Source organism: Embiotoca jacksoni, unplaced genomic scaffold (genome assembly GCF_022577435.1).
Source record: "Embiotoca jacksoni isolate LCO1_2020_lvr unplaced genomic scaffold, fEmbJac1.0.p SCAF_18, whole genome shotgun sequence".
NCBI classification, from domain to species: Eukaryota; Metazoa; Chordata; class Actinopteri; family Embiotocidae; genus Embiotoca; species Embiotoca jacksoni.
Window position 1 is genome coordinate 5,001 of NW_027185318.1, and position 19,894 is coordinate 24,894.

At 39.5% G+C, this 19,894-nt stretch overlaps 1 protein-coding gene and 1 long non-coding RNA gene across 5 annotated transcripts in view; both read right to left on the reverse strand.

Annotated features, from left to right (window-relative positions):
- Positions 1 to 5,722: 5,722 nt before the first annotated feature.
- Positions 5,723 to 10,511, reverse strand: LOC138199642 (uncharacterized). Of its 2 annotated transcripts, none has more exons than XR_011178359.1 (6): positions 10,282 to 10,511; positions 8,679 to 8,797; positions 8,429 to 8,498; positions 7,894 to 7,968; positions 6,046 to 6,120; positions 5,723 to 5,866 (listed from the first exon to the last, which is right to left on the reverse strand). It is a non-coding gene; the product is annotated as an uncharacterized lncRNA (long non-coding RNA). The 2 variants fall into 2 exon arrangements; XR_011178360.1 differs by having other exon boundaries at positions 7,850 to 7,968.
- A 1,605-nt stretch (positions 10,512 to 12,116) lies between these two features.
- The window catches only part of ldlrap1b (low density lipoprotein receptor adaptor protein 1b), a 31,971-nt gene continuing 24,193 nt past the window's right edge, over positions 12,117 to 19,894 (reverse strand). For 2 of the 3 annotated variants that reach the window (XM_069151833.1, XM_069151835.1), the window contains exons 7-9: positions 16,958 to 17,091; positions 16,525 to 16,559; positions 12,117 to 13,531 (exon numbers count right to left, since the gene is read on the reverse strand). In XM_069151833.1, coding sequence (XP_069007934.1) covers positions 13,387 to 13,531; positions 16,525 to 16,559; positions 16,958 to 17,091 — 314 coding nt within the window. In that variant the 3' untranslated portion in view covers positions 12,117 to 13,386. Of the gene's footprint in view, positions 13,532 to 14,268; positions 14,301 to 16,524; positions 16,560 to 16,957; positions 17,092 to 19,894 lie in introns of all 3 variants that reach the window. The other variant, XM_069151834.1, reaches the window with a different exon arrangement.

Consider the following 19,894-nt stretch of genomic DNA (forward strand, 5'->3'; position numbering starts at 1 on the left):
TGGTGAAGCCACGAGCTCATTAGTACAATGGTACACGCACGTGGCAAAGAACTCAGCGCAATTAAGTGTTTTCCTTCGGCCAACATGGTGGATTTTGTTATATGAACGAACCATAGATGTGTACAAAAGTATTTCTCTGACTTGAACTAATGACAAGAATAACCTTTTTGTGGTCCTTCCAATGTCTCTGTCGCAGCTTCCCCTCCGTGTGTCGGCTTGTCTTTCTCCGTTTCGCGCTCTCCTGCCGGTTAGCTCCGCCCCTCTAACATCCTGATAGGTTCCACAATCAAGAAGTCTGGCTAGCAACACATTGACACCTCAACCAACCAATGAAAAAACAGTAATCACACGACAGGTTCGCGGTCACCAGAGAACAGTAGGACACTTGAACACTTTGAACATTTAATTTTTGAGCTTATTAATATCAGTTAAGAATGTCTGTTTTACATGATTGCAGATGAACAGTGTTCAGGGGAGAGGAGCAGCACCGAACACAGCAACTACAACCCAGGAATTGAGAAAGCATGTTTCACAGCTCCTGTAGTTCTCCACTGTGTCCACCAGAGTGCAGCAAACGCCGGTTGAGTACTGTGTGGAGGATCGTGGTCTCTAATTGGATGAAGCGGAAAGGTATATTTCCCATGTTCATGAGTATTTTGTTCCACTTCAACGTTACTTAGGCGTTGATAAAAAGTATGAGAGCAAGCAGTAGTAATATTTTGCATTATTAAGCTTGTATTTGTGTCTTTCTGGAGCTGTGAAATAAAGTAAGCGCCACCGGTGAGAAGGACATGACTGAACAGTGCTATAAATGACATGTGTTTCCTTTAAGTTTATGTCAAACTGAATGGACTCAGTCATGACGAAACTCTGTGTCGGTTCGGTCCGTTGCGGGTTCGGGTGTGGTGGGGGGGGAATAGAAGGGGGGGTGGTCGGTCAACGGTACAAAGAATATGCAAATGATTCAACAAATTACAATATTTTTCAAGTTCAACAATAACCTTATAATTATTTTTTGTAAGTTCTGTCACAAACTACTCGTTCACAACGATTACTTTGATATCTCGAATCAACAACAACAACAACAACAACAACACAACAGTAAACATATTTCATGTGTTCATGTGCTGTTTCATGAATGATTAAGTTGAACAATGAAGTTTTACAAATATCAAACATTTATAACTTTTTGTCACCTCATTAGCACTTCTACAACCAACAGTTCAACCTCTCAGTAATGAACTAATAGAGAAATCTTAACACTGTTAACAATGTAGTAAAGTACCAGATTGATATTATTAATGATGTCTATCATCTTATGATCACAGCACGTGTGAGTTACTCAGTGACGTCAGTGAAGAGTTTAGTGTTGCTCAACAAGCTAGCAGCCAAAGACATGAGCAGACAGACAGACAGACAGACAGACAGACAGACACACAGACAGACAGACACACAGACACACAGACAGACAGACACACAGACAGACAGACAGACAGACAGACAGACAGACAGACAGACACACAGACAGACAGACAGACAGACAGACACACAGACAGACAGCAGAGGCTGCAGCAGAGAGAGAGAGAGAGAGAGAGAGAGAGAGAGAGAGAGAGAGAGAGAGAGAGAGAGAGAGAGAGGGAGGGAGGGAGGGAGGGTTACTACAGTTTCACTGTGTCCATCTTAAATGTGTGCATTCAGAAACCGCTAAATATGTCCAAGTGATAAATACTTCTGTGTTTTTAAGTATGTATTTATGTATCAGGTATGTTTAGGTCAAAATGAATCTGCATAAAGGTCGCTAGCCCAATGCTAACACTAATTCTATAGTAACTCTTATTAAGCATTACATAATCACAGGGTTGGAAAGCAGGTTATGCTAAAGTCATGTGCAACCATAGTTAGCTGTAGAAAGGATGATGTCATTGTGTAATGACTGTGAGTGGATGGATTACAATTTATCTTCAAAACTCATCTATATAGGCTGAACTTTGGGGACTTCCCCCATTTCCATATGAAGATGACCTTTAAAAATATAATCAGTGGAGCAGTTCTTACATGTTGCTTGTTTCACCCCAACTTTCAACCAGCATTGTTGTCCAGAGCAGAAACGTACCTATGACATATTACAAACATTACAAAATGGCTTGTTTGTGAGCTGAGCTGCCCAATGGAGCAAGTTCAAGCTCAAATAAATACCTCCTTCCTTCCTTCCTTCCTTCCTTCCTTCCTTCCATCCAGACAACCACCACAACCAAGCAGCACAACAACTTCAGAGAGAACAGACTGCTGCTGCCATTAACACACAATGAGCAACACAAGTGACTTCTAACCAGTCACACACCTTTGACACAAGTCATCTTACTTTCACCTGGGATGGAAGACATGTGGAGGAATTACTTCTGAAGGCTTTTGCTACTGTGACCAGGTGATAATAGACAGGAGCCACAATAAACTGGAACTTCACACTGATGTAGACAATCCAGTTGACTGGATGATAAAAATAAACACCGGGAATGATAAAGGGCTTCAAATAACTGTTTAATACAAAAATAAAATCAAACACAAATTAACAACCAAACAAATAAAGAATGTGGGTTCAAACTGCAGTCAGGGAGGCTGGTTGGTTTACTCATCTCCCTAAATCAGGGGTGTCAAACATACGGCCCGCGGGCCAGATCCAGCTCGGCCCACCGGATGACTTTGCTAAGTGTGAAAATTACAGAAAGACATAAATTGCATTTCCATGACAATATGGAGGTTTATGAGTACAAACGTTTTGTTATTTTTGTTTTTTTTAATCAATCCAGTAATTGCTTCAAAAACAGCGTAAATGCCACATCTGCTCCAGAGGCAGCCACGCTCGCTGCTCGCTTTGTGAAGCGTTTGACGTCAAACGCATCACAAAGCGAGGGAATCTGCAGAGGTGAGCCGGGGCAGATAAACAGTGGGCTGATGTCTGAGTTTTTGCTCTTTATGTTTCTAGTTTATTGTAGAAAGACCTTCAAATAGGGTTTATCATCCAAAAACCTTCAACAATGATTTAAACAAAGAGAAATATTGTCATTATGTATGTGTCATTATGCTATGATTTTACTGGTCTGGCCCACTTGAGGTCAAAGTGGGCAGTATGTGGCCCCTTAACTAAAATGACTTTGACACCCCTGCCCTAAATGGAGGTTTTCTCTTTACCTACTTCCACTTCCAACCTCACTGTCTGTTGAGTTTCATGCTGTGACAGTTACTCATCCAGTACAATTAAACATTGTTGTCCTCTACCATCCTACAGGTCCTTCGGGAGATTTCTTGGACAAATTAGACATCCTCCTGTCAAACATCCCAGAAAATGGTCCTCCACTTGTCCTTCTGGGTGACTTTAACATCCAGACTGAGAAGTCATCTGACCTTGTGCTCTTCCTGTCTTCCTTTGCTGTCTCACTCAGTCCTTCCCCTCCTCCTCCTCCTCCTCCTCCTCCTCACAAAGGTTGGAACCACCTGGACTATATTTCACCAGAAACTGCTCCACATCTAACCTCACTGTAACTCCACTTCATGTCTCCGACCACTTCTTTATCTCTGACTCTCTCAAACTGACAACCTGACCACATCAACAGACTCTGGACCTGTCCCTCACAACATTCACTCCCTCCCTCCCTCCCTCCTTCTCTCCCTCCTCTCTCCCTCCTCCTCAGCTTCCTTCACTGGTTACCAGTAGCTGCCCGCATCCATTTCCAAACATTGGTACTTGCGTAACCGCGCTGTGAACAGATCAGGTCCAGTCTACATCCAGGACATGGTCCAACCTTACATCCAAGCCCGCTCCCTCCGCTCTGCTTCTACCAATCAGCTTGTTGCTCCTCACTGAGCTAAACTCTCTACAAAATCACAACTGTTTGCTATCCTGTCTCCTAAATGGTAAAATGAGCTCCTCACCGACATCACGAGAGCAGAAACTCTCAACATCTTCCACCACAAACTAAAAACACACCTCTTCAGACTTTACCTTGAATAGTAGAACTTTAGTATCTTAAAATGGAACTTACTGATAGAACTTTGTAGTTTGGCTTTCTGGAAGAAATTGGATTTTCTCAATTCCCGTTGTTCTGGTTTTGTACCCTCATGGTTGAAATCAACTTATTGTAAGTCACTTTGGATAAAAGAGTCAGATAAATGAAATGTAATGTAATAATGTAGTGTAATGGTTGTAAATGACATGTACAACAAATAATCATCACTGCAAACAAATTCATTGGAGATAAAACAAACCATTTAACAGCACTACAAAATAAACAAACCCACACAAGACATGAATAAAGACTGGAACCATTTCTTTCTACCTGGCAGCACAAACACAGACACACTGTTTTAATACTAAATACTTTGGGCTGTTTTTTACCTTTCATTTCTCTACAAACTAAAACCTAACAAATGATGGAAAAAAACAACAGTGGCTAGTTTCTCAAAAGTATCTGCTAAAATAACTAAAGCAAGAAAAAAAATTCATAGAAAAATAATAACTTTACAAACAAAATCAAATCATTTACAGGCCTGAAACAAAGCCCTTCCCCTCAGTTTCAAACATGCAGTTACCTGGAGACTATTTACAAAAAATTAACTAACTTCATATGTTAAAAAGAACAAACGATTTTATTTGGTCTAAAGAGGCCTCAGCTTCAGCTCAGGTGTGCAGGAAAGAGGCCCAGGTGAGCGTCCTGCCTCAATAGACAATCCTCCCTTCCTGTCTGGGTCCTAGTGCTAGACTGGTATCTGCCCATCCACACTACTCACAAACTACAGCTCTTTTTTGCTCTCAAATGGAAACAGGATCTGATGGAATTTAAATGTTGGAAAAACCTGCACCACCGAGATGAAGCACCCTCACATCTCAGTCCTGGTTATAAGGAGAGAGAGAGAGAGAGAGAGAGAGAGAGAGAGAGAGAGAGAGAGAGAGAGAGTTAGCCTGACCACCTACAAACCTAAACTTTGCTCTATATGGTGATCTGTTTAACCCTTTCTTAGCTGTGTAATGAGCTGGGACTTTATACCAATCTACAAAGCTGTGTTTATTACAGCACAAACAGCTAGCGTTACAATCAATAACTTTAGTTCCCCTGTTTAGTACAGCAGCTGTTGGCAGCACTCCTACATTTAAACTACATGGACCACACTTTACTTTAATGTGTGGAGAAACATTTAAATGACAAGCACTTGGTTTTAATCCCTTCAGGAACGATGACCATGTGGCTGAACTGACTAACCTCAGAGAAGGAGCAGCGTTTCTCCAGCAGGTGATCGGTCTCAGCAGCTGGATGGAAGTTCATGTGAAGGATCCTCTTATTTTAATGTGTTTACCTAACAAAACTATTTCAATCTTATTTCTTCACTAAACTGGCGTGTGTGTGAACATTGCTCATGGTCCCAGCAGCCTCTTTATTTTTCACTCTACCGCTTGCTTGTTAATAGAAGAACAGCAGAAAAAGACAAAGCTCATAGCTGCTGAATCCTGTCAGAGCAGCCCAGGAGGAAACTTCAAGAAAATATGCAGAGACACTTCTTCACCTGGAAATAAACCTATTAAAACAAATACAGTAGTGTCCTGATATGAAATATGTATTGAAGCTATGTGATAATAATCACACTGTAATCAGTAGGTGAACATTAAAGTTCACCCTCCCCCTGAAGCAGAGAGATGCAGGAACAAAAGTCATTTCAAATTTGTCATTTATTTACCATCAAATCACAGCAGACATCTGCCTCCACAGGTTGGGGTGGGGCAGCAGAGAGAAAAGGACAACACACAAATAAAACACATCAACTGTTGGTGGGGCCGACAATCACAGCAGAGAAATGGAGCGCCAAGACGGGACATCTGAAAAGAAAGAAAAGAAATATTACAGGAGAAACTGAATCAACAACCTGCAAACATTATGTCTCTGGCTTCGGTTGACGCTGTCCTGGAAACAGCAACAATATCATTTTCAACTAAACAATGCAGGGTTACCTTTAAATAATTACATATTATAATAACTTTGCGTCTTTTCAACTTACATCCTGTTGGGTTTTAAACAAATACCTAGTCCATCTTTAACGCCAGTCTGTTTCCCTTCCATCTGCACAGATATCCTGAGGAATAAAGAATAAGCAGCAAAGTAAAAACCTTCAAAAAATATACTGACTTCAACTATTAAAAACTCGCCTGGAACACATTTTTTTTTGGGTGCAAGAAAGAAAACAGCAACCTGCAACCCATCATGGCAGATGACGATGATGATCTCTACACTGCAGATGGTGGATCAATTTAGCTTTTGAAGCCTCACCAAAGATACTGGCCTTTAACCATCTCCACCACTTTCTGCACCATCAGCTGAAATACACAAACTGCTCTTAGTCAGCTTCAACTGTACCTCAGGCTCAGGCCTGACAAGCATCGTCTTCAATCAATCAAGTTATCCCCCCTTCGCCATGACAACGCAATTTTGAAACTAATGCTGATATTATTACTAACAATATTACAACAATTGATAACATTGCCTTTAAGAGTATGGCTGATATACTGTTTCTCCCCCGTGTGCATTGTTTTTAAAATCACTCATTGTCCCTTTTCACACTGAACCACAAGCCAGTTCCATCACTACTAGTACATTGGTCAAAGAACCCCCCAAAAAAACTATATTAATACCCATATTATGACTTTCCATTTACACATCTACATGCACACTTACACTTGATAATTGACTTGTATGCAAATGCCTTAGAAGCTAAGACTTCATGTACAATGCAACATTTTATTTTCTCTACAATTAATCTACTGCATATGGCCAGCTGTCCAGATGGGCCTCCTCTAGCAGGGAACTCTGAAGATGAACAGGCCGGGACAGGGGCGCTTGGGTGGAGACATTTTATCTTCTATGCCATGGAACTTTCTTTTCACTCCAGACCTTTGAGCTAACAAATGTATACAAAAACAAGAACTTCTTTTTTTCTTTTTTTTTAAAGAACAAAAAAAAGTCTTTACTGCTATGGTCTTAAGAAAATTGTTTTGTCTTTTTGTTTAATTGAAACAATTAAACTTTCTTCAAAAACACATTTTGCACTATCACAATGTTGCACATTATTCAAGTGGGGAGGGGGGTAGTTGTAGAAAGGGCATTTAAGTGGTAATAGGTGTATGAACAGTGGAACAGATTTATTTTCAAGGGTTTTGTGCCGAGTTTGCACTCTAAAATGGATAGTGCCTAACGTGGATTTTTAGGAAATGTTGAAAATTATTCTCACTTTCAGTCTGACTTTGGAATTTTGGACACAAGGAGTGCATGAGTAGGAAATTAGTCATTTTTTAATAGTTCAAGTTCTGGTCATTAACCTGTGCTAATGTAATAATCATTCTAGAACCTCAGTTCAACATATACATCAAGAAAGCTGCTTTCTGTAGGAGAAATTTAGCACTTCACTTACATCAGTAAGGAAATTGTTTACATGACGTTTATGACATGAGGTTATGGCTAAAAGATGATAATAATCACATTTCATAAATAGGTGTAAACACGCATTGTAATATTGACATTGGTAGGTGTTATGTTCAGCTTTCAAATTGTCCTTTCTACAACAGCAGCCGGTCTGTAATTTTTGTTTGGACCAGAGTCCACCCAAAGTATTTCTTGCATATGTCAAGACAACAAAGCAGTAAACTGGGTTTTGTATTTTCTATCGAGTTCAATGTGAATTTTGTTCCTCATTATTCTGTTCTTGTTCAATGTGATGTTTTCCCTTAATTGTACTGTGTAAGGAACTTTGGAATTACAGTCACTTCAAAAATAAATATATTTAAGAAATAAATTTTTAAAAAACTCGCCTACAACTCGTCCTTACTCTTTAGACACAACATGGTGGACTTACAAGATTTCTCCTTCAACAACCTCCATCCAACATGTCCGTCCAACGTTTCAGCTCCACCACAGCACACTGTAGAGTCTCGGAGATAAAACATGGACAAATGACTTGGCATAAAGAGGTAACAACCTTTACACATGTATCCAACCAACACCTGGCTAACATCAAACAAAATCTTGATCCTAGCCTCAGATCCTCAACATTTATACCGGCACAGTAAACCTAGCACTTCTAGAAGAAACGGACGGAGGGACGCAGAGAGCAACTGAAGGACAGGACGGATGCGGAGAGCAACTGAAGGACAGGACGGATGCGGAGAGCAACTGAAGGACAGGACGGACGCGGAGACCGAAGGACGGACAGAGACGGACGCGCGAACGGACGGAAACACCGATAAACGTACAGACAACCTGAAAAGACAATATCTCGGGCGTTGGTTGTCGTTGTCATGGAAACATAACAAAAACACTTTCATAGAAAACCTTGCGGGATTTCCTTTAAATATTTACATAGTCTGCAGCTTTGACTCTTTTCAACTTACCTCCTGTTGGGTTTTAAACCAAAACCTAGTCCGTCTTTACCTCCAGTCTGTTTCTATCTGCAGAGATATCCTAAAGAATAAACAACAAATGACCAAAAGACAAAACTATGATTCACTCAGTAGTTATTCGGAACTCTTCCGAGTTTTTAATCACTGAAACCTGTAATTCATTGTGATTCTTGTTTGGAAGAACGTTTCAAGAGACGCTGCAATATGAAGAAAACGTGAAAATCTCCATGAATAACCTTACCCGTTAATTCATTCCTTTTTCTAAAGTCCAGCAGGTTCTCACTTCTTTTGAGACTGTCAAACTAATCGGTCATGTCGAACTCTTGACCTTTGACCTATGTCCCAAGGCCCATCTTCACACTGTCGGAAAATGCAGAAGAATGAAATGAAATAAAAATAAAAAAAAATCCTTGTTTGTCTTTAACAGACTGATGACCAAAAGGAACCTTTAAAACGGATCAGCTGATGTCTGGAAATATTTTCTGAACACGACTTAACCTTCTTCCTGTACTCGGGTCTTTCGTGACCTGTTTTCAAAACCATTTGGATCATAACTTTGTGATTTATTTCTCATTTAATTTCCCCAATTGACCAAAGATAACAATAACAACAACAAACAAAACAAAAATCTACAATGACAACTTAGTGAACTATGGCTGGCTGATCATAAAATACATCATCTGTGGTCCTCAGGTTACAAATGACCCAGTGGTGCAACCACCCCTTCCCCAAGTTCAAGCCTCCACATGTGAGAATCTGTTCTAGCCAGACCTTTGATTTGCCTTTACCTGACAAGACCACAACCCTAACCCCCCCCCCCCCCCCCAAAAAAAAACATGCATACATAGACACACACAGGCAGCTGTCCTAACGAGTCCTTTGCTGTTCCTTTACCAACACAGGAACACAACATTCAGAGAGAGAGAGAAAATTATTTGTGTTGAGTTGGAATGACGTTGACTAATAAAATGTGCCACAGAATTGGGCAATAATTTATGTATTATGTTTTATGAAATATAAAATCAGACCTTTTCAAATATAAAAAATTGAATAGGTTTCTAAATTATTTTTTTTTAACAAAGCTAAGACAGGCACCAGACAGTGATATTCCATCAAGAAATTTTGCTTTGATCTTATTTATCCTAAAAATAATACTCAATTTTGGCTTATTTTTTTAAAATAAAAAATGTATTATAATTTCAGAAGAAATGAGATCTAATGACCAAAAATGTTAAATAAAAGTGTAAAACCAGTGTCAGTGAGTTGGAAGGAAGTTGACTGACGAGGTTTGACATTATGCCTTACAAGCACTAAAAGACACACCGGGTCAGTTTTGACAACAAGAGGACAACAGGTGGGACTATTTGCTGCCATCAGAAAATATGAAATAGTTTAAAAAAAAATTCTGACTAAAATATGACGGATGCCATTCTGTGATAATCCATCAAGACATTAATATTTAATTTTCATTGTAATAAAAATAATTCTGATAGTAATAATACGGCCCGGCTCAGGTCGGGCTTAAAGAGGTCTGACAGGCCCTCCTCAATGAAAACTTCCAGCTCGTCTGAACTTTCAAAAACTAATTCAAACTCCTTTTTTACAACCGCCGCGTGCGCTCCAACCGGAGCCGCCAGTCACCTGAACAAACACCTGACGGAAAGAAGCGCGCGCACCGGAAACTCAAGAGAGCGAATTCAATAAGCGCAGGCTCTGTGAGGATCCCGCCAAATTAATAAACGAGGTTTAAACTGAGAAAAACGAGCCGCCTGTTCACGAGAAACAAACCAACAAACACCAGTAGAAGTCTGATGTCCGCGCGCTTCGACAGATAGATCACGTACCTCTGAGATGAGCACGTGCTCCGCTGCTGTTCGAACAAATGTCCAGCTGTTGAGTGTCTGTCAGAGCCGCTGCACACATCTGTTCATCTTCCCGCCTTCCGTCACCAAATTGCAAAGCTAAAACAACCTCTGCATGTCCGCTCAAACACCTGCACCAGGTGACTTCCTGCTTTTATACCCGAGCACCACGTTCGAGTAGCCTACAGCGCCACTAACAGGACACTTAATGAACAACAGGAAACCAAAGAAGAAGAACGGACTCAGCCCCAGTAACTCTTTCTAGGATTTATTTGTTTCTATTGATTATTCGTTTCTTTTATTTATTTGTTTACATTATTATTTGTTTCTGTTATTTATCTGTTTTTCTATTTACATCCGTACAGGGTGGGGGGCTAGGTGTGTGTGTGTGTTTGTGTATGTGTGTGTGTGTGCGTGTGTGTGTGTGCGTGCGTGTGTGTGCGTGTGTGTGCGTGTGTGTGCGTGTGTGTGTGTGTGTGTGTCAGGGGCAGGGGGGCATTTTGATTTTTTTGTTTCATTGAAAACTAAAAAATAGTATCAAATCTTAGATCAATAAAACTATCATCATCATCATCATCTGAGAGAAGACGAGTGTTGACAGGAAACACAAGTCAACACTGTCTTCAACCGCCAGTCCACAGACAGAACCACAAACAAATGTGAAACCAGAACCACAGAGGTCAGTAGAGTCAATAGATGTCAGTAGATGTCTGTAAATTTCAATAGAAGTCAGTAGATGTCTGTATATATATATGTAGATGTCAGTAGAAGTCAGTAGATGTCTGTATATATATATATATAGATATCAGTAGAAGTCTGTAGATGTCTGTAGAATGATGAGATGTAATGACTTCTATTTTCATATTTCAGACGACATGCTATTAGTATGATTTTTTTTTTAATGATATTTTGGACGACATGCTATAGTGTGACTTTTTGTTCCGATTTTGGACGATATGATATAGTAGTTTCTGCCTGTAAATGGGGATGACATTAGGCAGACAGTGATCAGAGACTCCTGGCTGCACGAGGAACAGAGCAAAACAAGTACTTTGTGACTGTGTAGCAGTGGTTCAGAAAATGTTGGTGCATGTAGGTCAAACTAGTTTACAATACAGGTGTCTTTAAGGCAGGACTGTTATCATACCTGTAACGTTTGGAGAAGGTCAGCTCATGTACATAAGATTTACAGCAATTTGGCGAGACGCTCAAAATGGCCGCCATACCCATCGACGAAAAGTAATTCCTTTAACATCTTTTAATCCCAGACATGTTAAGAGTATACAGAAACAATTTCAAGTCGGTTTGACAAAATCTCTAGCAGGAGTTCGTTAAAGTACAACATATGCAAATCGACAAAAATGGCGACTAAATTCAAAATGGCGGACTTCCTGTTGAGTTGAGGTAATGGTGCAATGTAACTTTTTTGTACGTCCAGGTGTGATACACATGTCCACCGAATTTCTTTCATGTCAGTAAATGTAGACATCGGGGCATCTCTTTAGGGGGCGTTAGCGAGCCATTTGGCCACGTCCACTTGCGACTCCACTACAATAAAACAAATTTCGCCTGGAGAGATGTGTGTACCAACTTTCATGAGTTTTTGAATATGATAAAGCCTCCAAAAATCCAGTTCTTTGCAGAGAAAAATAAGGAATGAGAATAATAATTCCTTGGATAACAATAGGGCTTTTGCACCATCGGTGCTCGGGCCCTAATTAAATAATTTCAAACTGACCGAGCGGCAAATCCTCACGTTAGAGAAACTGAAAATAGAGATTAACATTTTGATTTTGTAATAAACATCACACAAAAAGTACATTTGATTTTTATTGAAATTTATGTTAATTAGTTAATTAAATTACATTTATACATAAACATATACCAAAATTAACACTGGGAAAAATCCCTGGTGAAAAAAAATTGTAAACTAGTCAAGTCAATGTAGCATAATTTAACATATGGCCAGTGCCACTTTAACACATTCATCCTCTTGGACCGCATGTTTTATTTTACAATGATGAATCTTTGAGTCAATTAGTGAGACTCGGTGTTACAGTTAAAGAAAACACTGTCGTGTCAAAGTGAAACAAAACTCCAAACCTCCTTCACTTTCCCATCCATGTCTCGTCCCTGAGTCAGGGTGGAAATTATGACTGGCTTACTTTCTAAATTTTGCAGTCCTTTTCAATGTTGTTAATTCTTGTGAGTCACAACAGTGTCCTGAATATGTTAGTCAAATGAGAATCATGAATGTGATCCAGTGATTCAAACTCCTAAAGCATCCTTTACAGTTCAAGTGGACGAGTGAATAGAGGCACTGTATATACGCTTAAATAATGACATGGACATTAAATTGCTTTACATGAAATGTGTGCTTTTATATATGGATGAATGCTGAGTGCAAAAATATATTTAGCAATAGAAAAAAATAAGATTGTCACTTTCTTCCCATCCTTTCCAAAAAAAAACACTCTTGGACCAGCATATACAAACATTTTTAAAGCTTTTGCTGCCCAACAAAAGGCTGAAATCTTGAAGCACATAGGTAGTAACTTTACAGGAAATGATGCATAGGTGGCCTTCACCATTGTCTTTCCCTCTAATAGAGTTACACAGCTACAACAGCACCTTTGTTGACCTTTACCTCACTGAGAAGTATTCAAAACTCGACTCACATCATGGTTCTCATTTCTCAATTGGTATATAGCAATTAAGATATGAGAACCATGATGTGAGTCGAGTCGAGTTCTACTGTTCATCCACACGTAGGCACATACGCATACACTTTCTTTAACACAATGTACACAGGTACATACCACATTTACATTACCAACAGTGAATGGATAAACAGACACATAGAAAAGATATAAATGGGTTGGTATTGCTTTGGACTGTTCTGTGAGTCTCTGTGAGTCTCTGTCTCTCTCTCTCTCTCTCTCTCTCTCTCTCTCTCTCTCTCTCGTTGTGCGAATGCAGAAGCATCAGAAAGCCAGTGTCTATCCTGCAAACTTAGTCTCCAACAATATTCCACTAACACTTCTCCTCCTCTTTCGCCGGTTTTCCCTTCTTGGCAGAGGCTTCATCTTACAAACCAAAAGTGTCTTTTTGTGCTGTGAAGTCCATCTCCTCTTGGTCCCATTTTCTTGGAGACAGGCACTCGTCAGTGTTGAAGTCCTGAGGGTTTACCCCAATGTCCAGGACCTGGGGGTTAGTGCGAGACTCAGCGAGTCTGGAGCAAAAAAAGGAAAACAGACATTTTATTTGTAAAAGCCATGTTGAAACCTGGGTTGGAATCAAAAATTACTGTCATCAGTATTAACAACTTGCTACTTTGAAAAGGCTTGTGAACAATGGTGGGTACAGTGTGTACAGCATGTATGGACATAAAAATGGACATCCTATTTGTAACAATGACAAGATCATGATTGGAAAAAAAGAAAATCGGCATGGTGCTAGATATGAAAACAAATTAATTCCCTTAGTGATATTATCATGACAATCCAACATGAGACTGCCCTATCATGCATACAAAACGCCTATTTTATACAGTAAACATGTGGGAACACACACTGATTTCATTCATCGTGACATCTCTCAGTCAGTGTCAATGCACAAACAGAGTGCAAAGATCATGGATGTGAAGCAAAGAATCAAACAACATTTGCAATGAGGATGTGGACAAAGTGGAGGAAATATCAGGTACAGAAAGACTTTGTTTAGGCAGGTTAAAACTGTGAAATGGTAAATGGAGGAGGGTTCTCTCTTATTGTATCTTAAAGTAAGTCGAACAAAGGTTCTGAGCTATGTTAATGATATACGCCATTGAAACCTAATGTAGAACTATATGTGTATAATTTAATTCATCTGGGTGAACACTGAGATCCACATAGACGAGCAGGATTGAATAGTGGGTGACTAGGGGACAATGAGGTGGAAGTCACAATATCCAGTGAATGATATTGTTACCTGAGTAGGATTCAAAGCTATCCAGACTGCGGCTGAGGGTGCAAAGGAAACATCACAAGTCAGGTAACAATAATTTTCCCATAAAGTAAATGGATACATTTATGTGGACACTGTCTGATGCTTATGCTTAAAGATGACCTGCAGAAGAGTGGAAGTTAAGGGCAAAAAAAAAAAAAAAAAAAAAAAAGAGGCTTGTTTTTTTTCTGAGCACGGCAGAAGCCATTTGCATACCATCATTATTAAGAGCCATGTCAGAGGTTTTTACATCCACAAAGTTAATGTACATAATCAACGCAGAAGATTCTGACACGGCAACAAAAATGATCCCTGACAACTCAGTGCAAAGAACTGTACATCAACAAAACTGCTTATATAAGAAAATTTGAAAGGCCATCAACAATAATATTCTTGAAAAACTTCATGTCAATTGGTTTATATGAAAAACACTTAAAGCTTCTTTGTAATGATGCCTGCCACATTATCTCCAGCACATTCAGAGGGATATGCTTGTGTTTTTCAAGCATAATAAGCTAATAATAATCACAGTTGTGGATGAATTTGTTGGCACCCTTCCATGAAAAAAAAAACAAATAATTTGAAACCAACAAAATGATTCGGTCTCCATCATTATTTATTCTATATTTCATAAAAATCTGACTTTGTTTTAGATTCAACAGAATATCTAAAATAATAAAACAAATGAAAATGGCAATGACAAAATTGATGGAACCCTTAACCTAACGTTTCATTGCACTTCAGAGGCAATCACTGTAGTTCTCATTGAGACTTCTGTATCTGTCAACAGGTAGTTTGATCTACTTTTCCAGGGCAAACTGCTCCAACTGTTTGAAGGGTGTCTTCTACAGAATGCATGTTTCATCTTTTTTTACACAATTGTTTGATGGGATTGAGATCAGGGCCAGACCCATGACCGAGACAGAGTTGTCTGACACTGGGCAGCACGTTTTACTACAGAATGCCTTAATAGTCTTAAGATTTCACTGTTCCCAGCACAAATTCAAGGCACCCTGTGCCAGACACAGCAAAGCAGCCCTAGAACAGAACTGAAAGCCCCTACATTTTTTACAGGAGGTATAATGCTCTTGTCTTGGAAAAAGTCATGTCAAATTATAGAAAAGCTTCAGTTTTGTCTCATCTGTCAGACACTGATTCACCTAGACCTTGTAATTCAGCTCATGTTCTTCTTAATTGTCTACCATTACCACTGTCCTTCTGTTCAATCTGGGGTCGATTTTCCTCTTGCCGCCACATACATGTAGTTTGACTACAGTCCATTGGAACTTAAACTTGCTAATCAAATTTGCAACTGTAGTCACAGGAATACCTGGCTGCTTAGAGAGTCTTAAAGGTTTTACCTTTAACATGCTTGTCAATCATTTTTTTTCTCAGACAACTCTCTGATTTGCTTTCCTTGGTTTTCTCTATTTAAATGTGCTGAATAACTTGGGACAGAAAATAGTCCGTTTGAAATATCAATATAATCAAATTATTAAAATTTTGACAGTGTATAATTACAGTTTATGCAGACAAATAATGATCTAAGAGTGGGGCTAAAATGGCCTCTTTGCACTTGAATATGGAAACTGTGGAGCCCATTCATCCTCCACTACATAAAGTTAGGGAATTAGGAGGGCCACTGTCGAAATAATACAGGTAATTTAAAAAAAAAAGAGCCAAAGGATATAAATGTACTAATAAAAGGCTTGAATTAGTCTTTATGGTAAAATCAGTGTCTGTAAACATTTGCACTGTGCAACCTGATGGCATACCACCACAGCTCTTCTGAGAGTGCTGATACACATTAAACTGAAAGATTAATAACTGTAGATTGCAGCTCCACTCTGATTAGTTTGTTGATGACACAGACAGAATTTAAGAGATTACTATCAGCACAGACAATTAACTTTTCTGTCAACCTTGAACTTACAGAGCTTATATGTAAGAACAAAATAACAAGCATAATACTAATTAAATCCGTGTATTGGCCTGAGATGATGCGAATGGAGTCTACAAAAGCAGCCTGACTCAGAGTGGATGTCGGCTGTGTCAGGGCATGTAAACTGAGTGTCCTGTTGGTGGGAGAGCACCTGGGTTTAGCCGAGCAGAGGGAGGGGTAAAGAGAGCAGCTCAAACTGCAGGTGGTTATTCCCCTAATAGTAGCTGCTATGGTTGTTTTAATATTTGTTTTGCAGAGTCTGGGCTGTAAGGAAAATCCACATTCACAATCCTCCTCACCTTGAGAAAGCCTCATCCAGGCCATCCTCCAATTCCTGTAAGACAGAAAATACACATGTTGGTTAAACAAAGTTTGTGTGTCAAGAGGTGATAAGTAAACAGTGCTTATTCATGAGAAGCTACAATAACTCAGACATGCGTTCAGTCACCTCTTTCCACTTTTGTCATTCCAAAAATAGTCTTGGGAGGTAGTCAAGGCAGCCCACACTCTCTCTAGTTATGTGACCATTTGGCAAGGCCAATTCTGTTCAATAGCCTATTGCCTACCACAAAGTGGCAGCAGCACAGATGTAGAATCCAGTGTTTTGAACAAAAAAGGTGCAGTACCCGACACTTAGGCCAGATACTCTATATTTCCCGCATGGCATTCATCTCTTCCCATTTTATCAAGCAAACAGCTGAAACTAACTAACCAGCCCAACTCTTGTCTTACCCATACAGAATTGTTGTTCTCTGTGGTCTGATCATGCACCGGAAAGGGATCCGATTCAGGCTGCTTTGTTCCTGAGTGGACCAGCGCCATGTTGCCTCCCTCTGCCAAATCCAGAAGTTTCCCAGTGGCTACCTCTAAGAATAAAATTTAAATATAAAGTCATTAAAATTAATAGCCAAGCTCCCCCATCTGCCATTATAGTTTATTCCTATATAAATTACATCAACATTGGTAACTCAAAGACAATAGCGTAATAATAGACACATTTAATCCATATGATCAGCACCTGTGACTATCATATTCTTATTATCAGCAACAGCAAATGGAAGCATTCATGTACAACTCAGATTCCCCAAAAGTTGGGACGCCGTGTAAAATATAACTAAAAACAGGATTCAATGATTTGAAAATCACATAACTGTATTGTACATATTTTATTGCAGATAAACTAAAGACAACATGTCAAATGTTGAAACTGAGAAATGTTATTGTTTTATAAAAAACATAATCTTAAACCTTCCCTGAAAGAGACGTTGTCTGGATGGCAGCATATGTTGCTCCAAAACCTGAATATATCGTTCAGCATTAATGCTTCCTTCCAGATGTTCAAGCTACCCATGCCATGTGCACTAATGCATCCCTGTACCATCACAGATGCTGGCTTTAGAACTGAGCTGATAACAAGCTGGATGGTCCCTCTCCTCTTTAACCTGGAGGATGCAGCGTCACTGAGGAACATCATTCTGAAACTGTTGCACTATTTTCCAACACAGTCTTTCACAGAGCGGTGAACCTCTCCCCATCTTCACTGCTGAGAGACTCCGTCTCTCTGGAATGCTCTTTTTTTTTTTTTTTATACACAATCATGTTACTGACCTGTTGCCAATTAACCTAATTAGTTGTGAGATTTTTGACCAGGTATTTTTTTTTAATCTTTACACAACTACTCAAGTCTTTTGTTGTCCCTGTCCCAACTTTTTCGAGATGTATTGCTGGCATCAAATTCAAAATAAGCACATATTTTTCATAAAACAATACAAATGATCAGTTTCAACATTTCATATGTTCTCTTTGGTCTATTTGCAATTAAATATGGATTTATGGGATTTGCAAATCATTGCGTTCTGTTTATATTTACATTTTACACAGCGTCACAACTTTTCCGGATACGGGGTTGTACAAAGACTATGATGAATTTGTTGAGCTCCGTTTTTCATTATTAGGGCTCTAACTCAGCCATCTTTGAATAGTCACTTTCTGTGTTGAACATTGAGTAAACCCCCTGACTCGTACAACAAACTACGGTGACGCCACTGATCTATAATTGGGTAATGGCCTTGCCTGATGATTAATATGTGTCATTGATAAGTGTCAACACTAATTTCTGTCTAGTCTTTAGCTCAATGATGTCCACTACTTCCTCCAGAGGGGGTCTGAGTTCGGTTGGAGTGTTCACATATGCGCAAAAAATGCCAAATAATCGGTCCGAGTTTGTTTCCAGGGATGAAAGGGACCAAGTGTGAAAACACCCTCAGCCTCTCCTCTTTGCCAACACATGCTAAAAGGCATTTTGACCATTCTGATGTAATGATGAAGGCAATATTGTGGGACTGTAATGCATGGAGAAAGAGAGGAGGGATTAAGGCCAATGCACCTAAGTTAATACCTTTGGTATTTGCTCAGGTCGAGGTCAGCTCTCAGAGCAAACGCTCAGCTGGCATATTTAACTTGAGCTGCAACCAATAGTCACTCAATCAATTGATAAATTAAAAGAAAATGTATAATTTGATAACCTGTTAAACAGTTTTCATGCAATAACAAATTTTTGGTGGTTCCAGCTACACTAATATGTTGATCAATTATTGCAATAAGTAAAGAGTCTTCAACAAGCCATTTGGGCTCCAGGAAATTGTGATTCGTTTGAGACTAAATGATTAATCAATCAATTGAGAAAGTAATCATTAGATAAATTGATAAAGAAATGAATGGTCAGTTGTAGCTTGGCATTAAACCCTGTGAAGAGTGGGAGACCAGGCAGGAACAATTGCCCAACAAACAGGTTAAAGCCAGAAGTGGCTTTATACTTTGGAGCCACTGTCTCATGAATAAAGCTGACTCACCTCTAACAACCCCACTGATCCTGGGAATCTCCCTGGCAAAGCGGTACGCCATATGATCAGCCAGAGAGCCAGAGGGAAGGCCACATAAGTGTAACCTTCTGATAGCTCTAAAGCTCTGCTGTCCCCAATCCCTGCTCTAGCGCTGATAATGAAAACCTCTGGCAGGATTGCTTAGCCAAAATGCACCCAGTAGCTTCCACAGTATCATATATTACTCATATATTTACACCAATTTGTCTAACAGAAATCCAGTTCACTGGTACCTAAATGACTCACCAAATGGTCAGTGGGATAATGTTACTCCAAAAACGCACACCAAGCCTCTCAGTTCGCAAAATCTGTGCCCAAGTCTTGATTGATAGATCCTTCTCAAGGAATATCAGTGTTAAAACCTACATCTGCCATGAAATGCTACACATTCAGGGACAAAGACCAATATAAAGTGTCAGATTCAGAGAGATCCTTTTCTGGCTGCAGGCCACCTTGCAGAGGAGAGGGGGAAGCGCAGTACAAAGCTCATGTTTTTAGACAGAGAATGACAACATATCTCTGTTATCATGACATGTCATGGCAATTTCTGAACCCAGATTTATTTTAACGGATCCACAACATGCCAATTGAGCTTTTAAAAGACCATGATCATTCACATTATTGTCATACATAATCAGCTAAAAATGTCATTCGGTGTTCATTGTAATGATGTTAGTGAGACAACAATAACCAAGAAAATGGAGACGGTTGTCAGCTAATCGGCGGACTCAAAATAGGTCAACCTTTGACATGTGGCTGAATACTCTTCTTTCCCCTGAGGCTACAA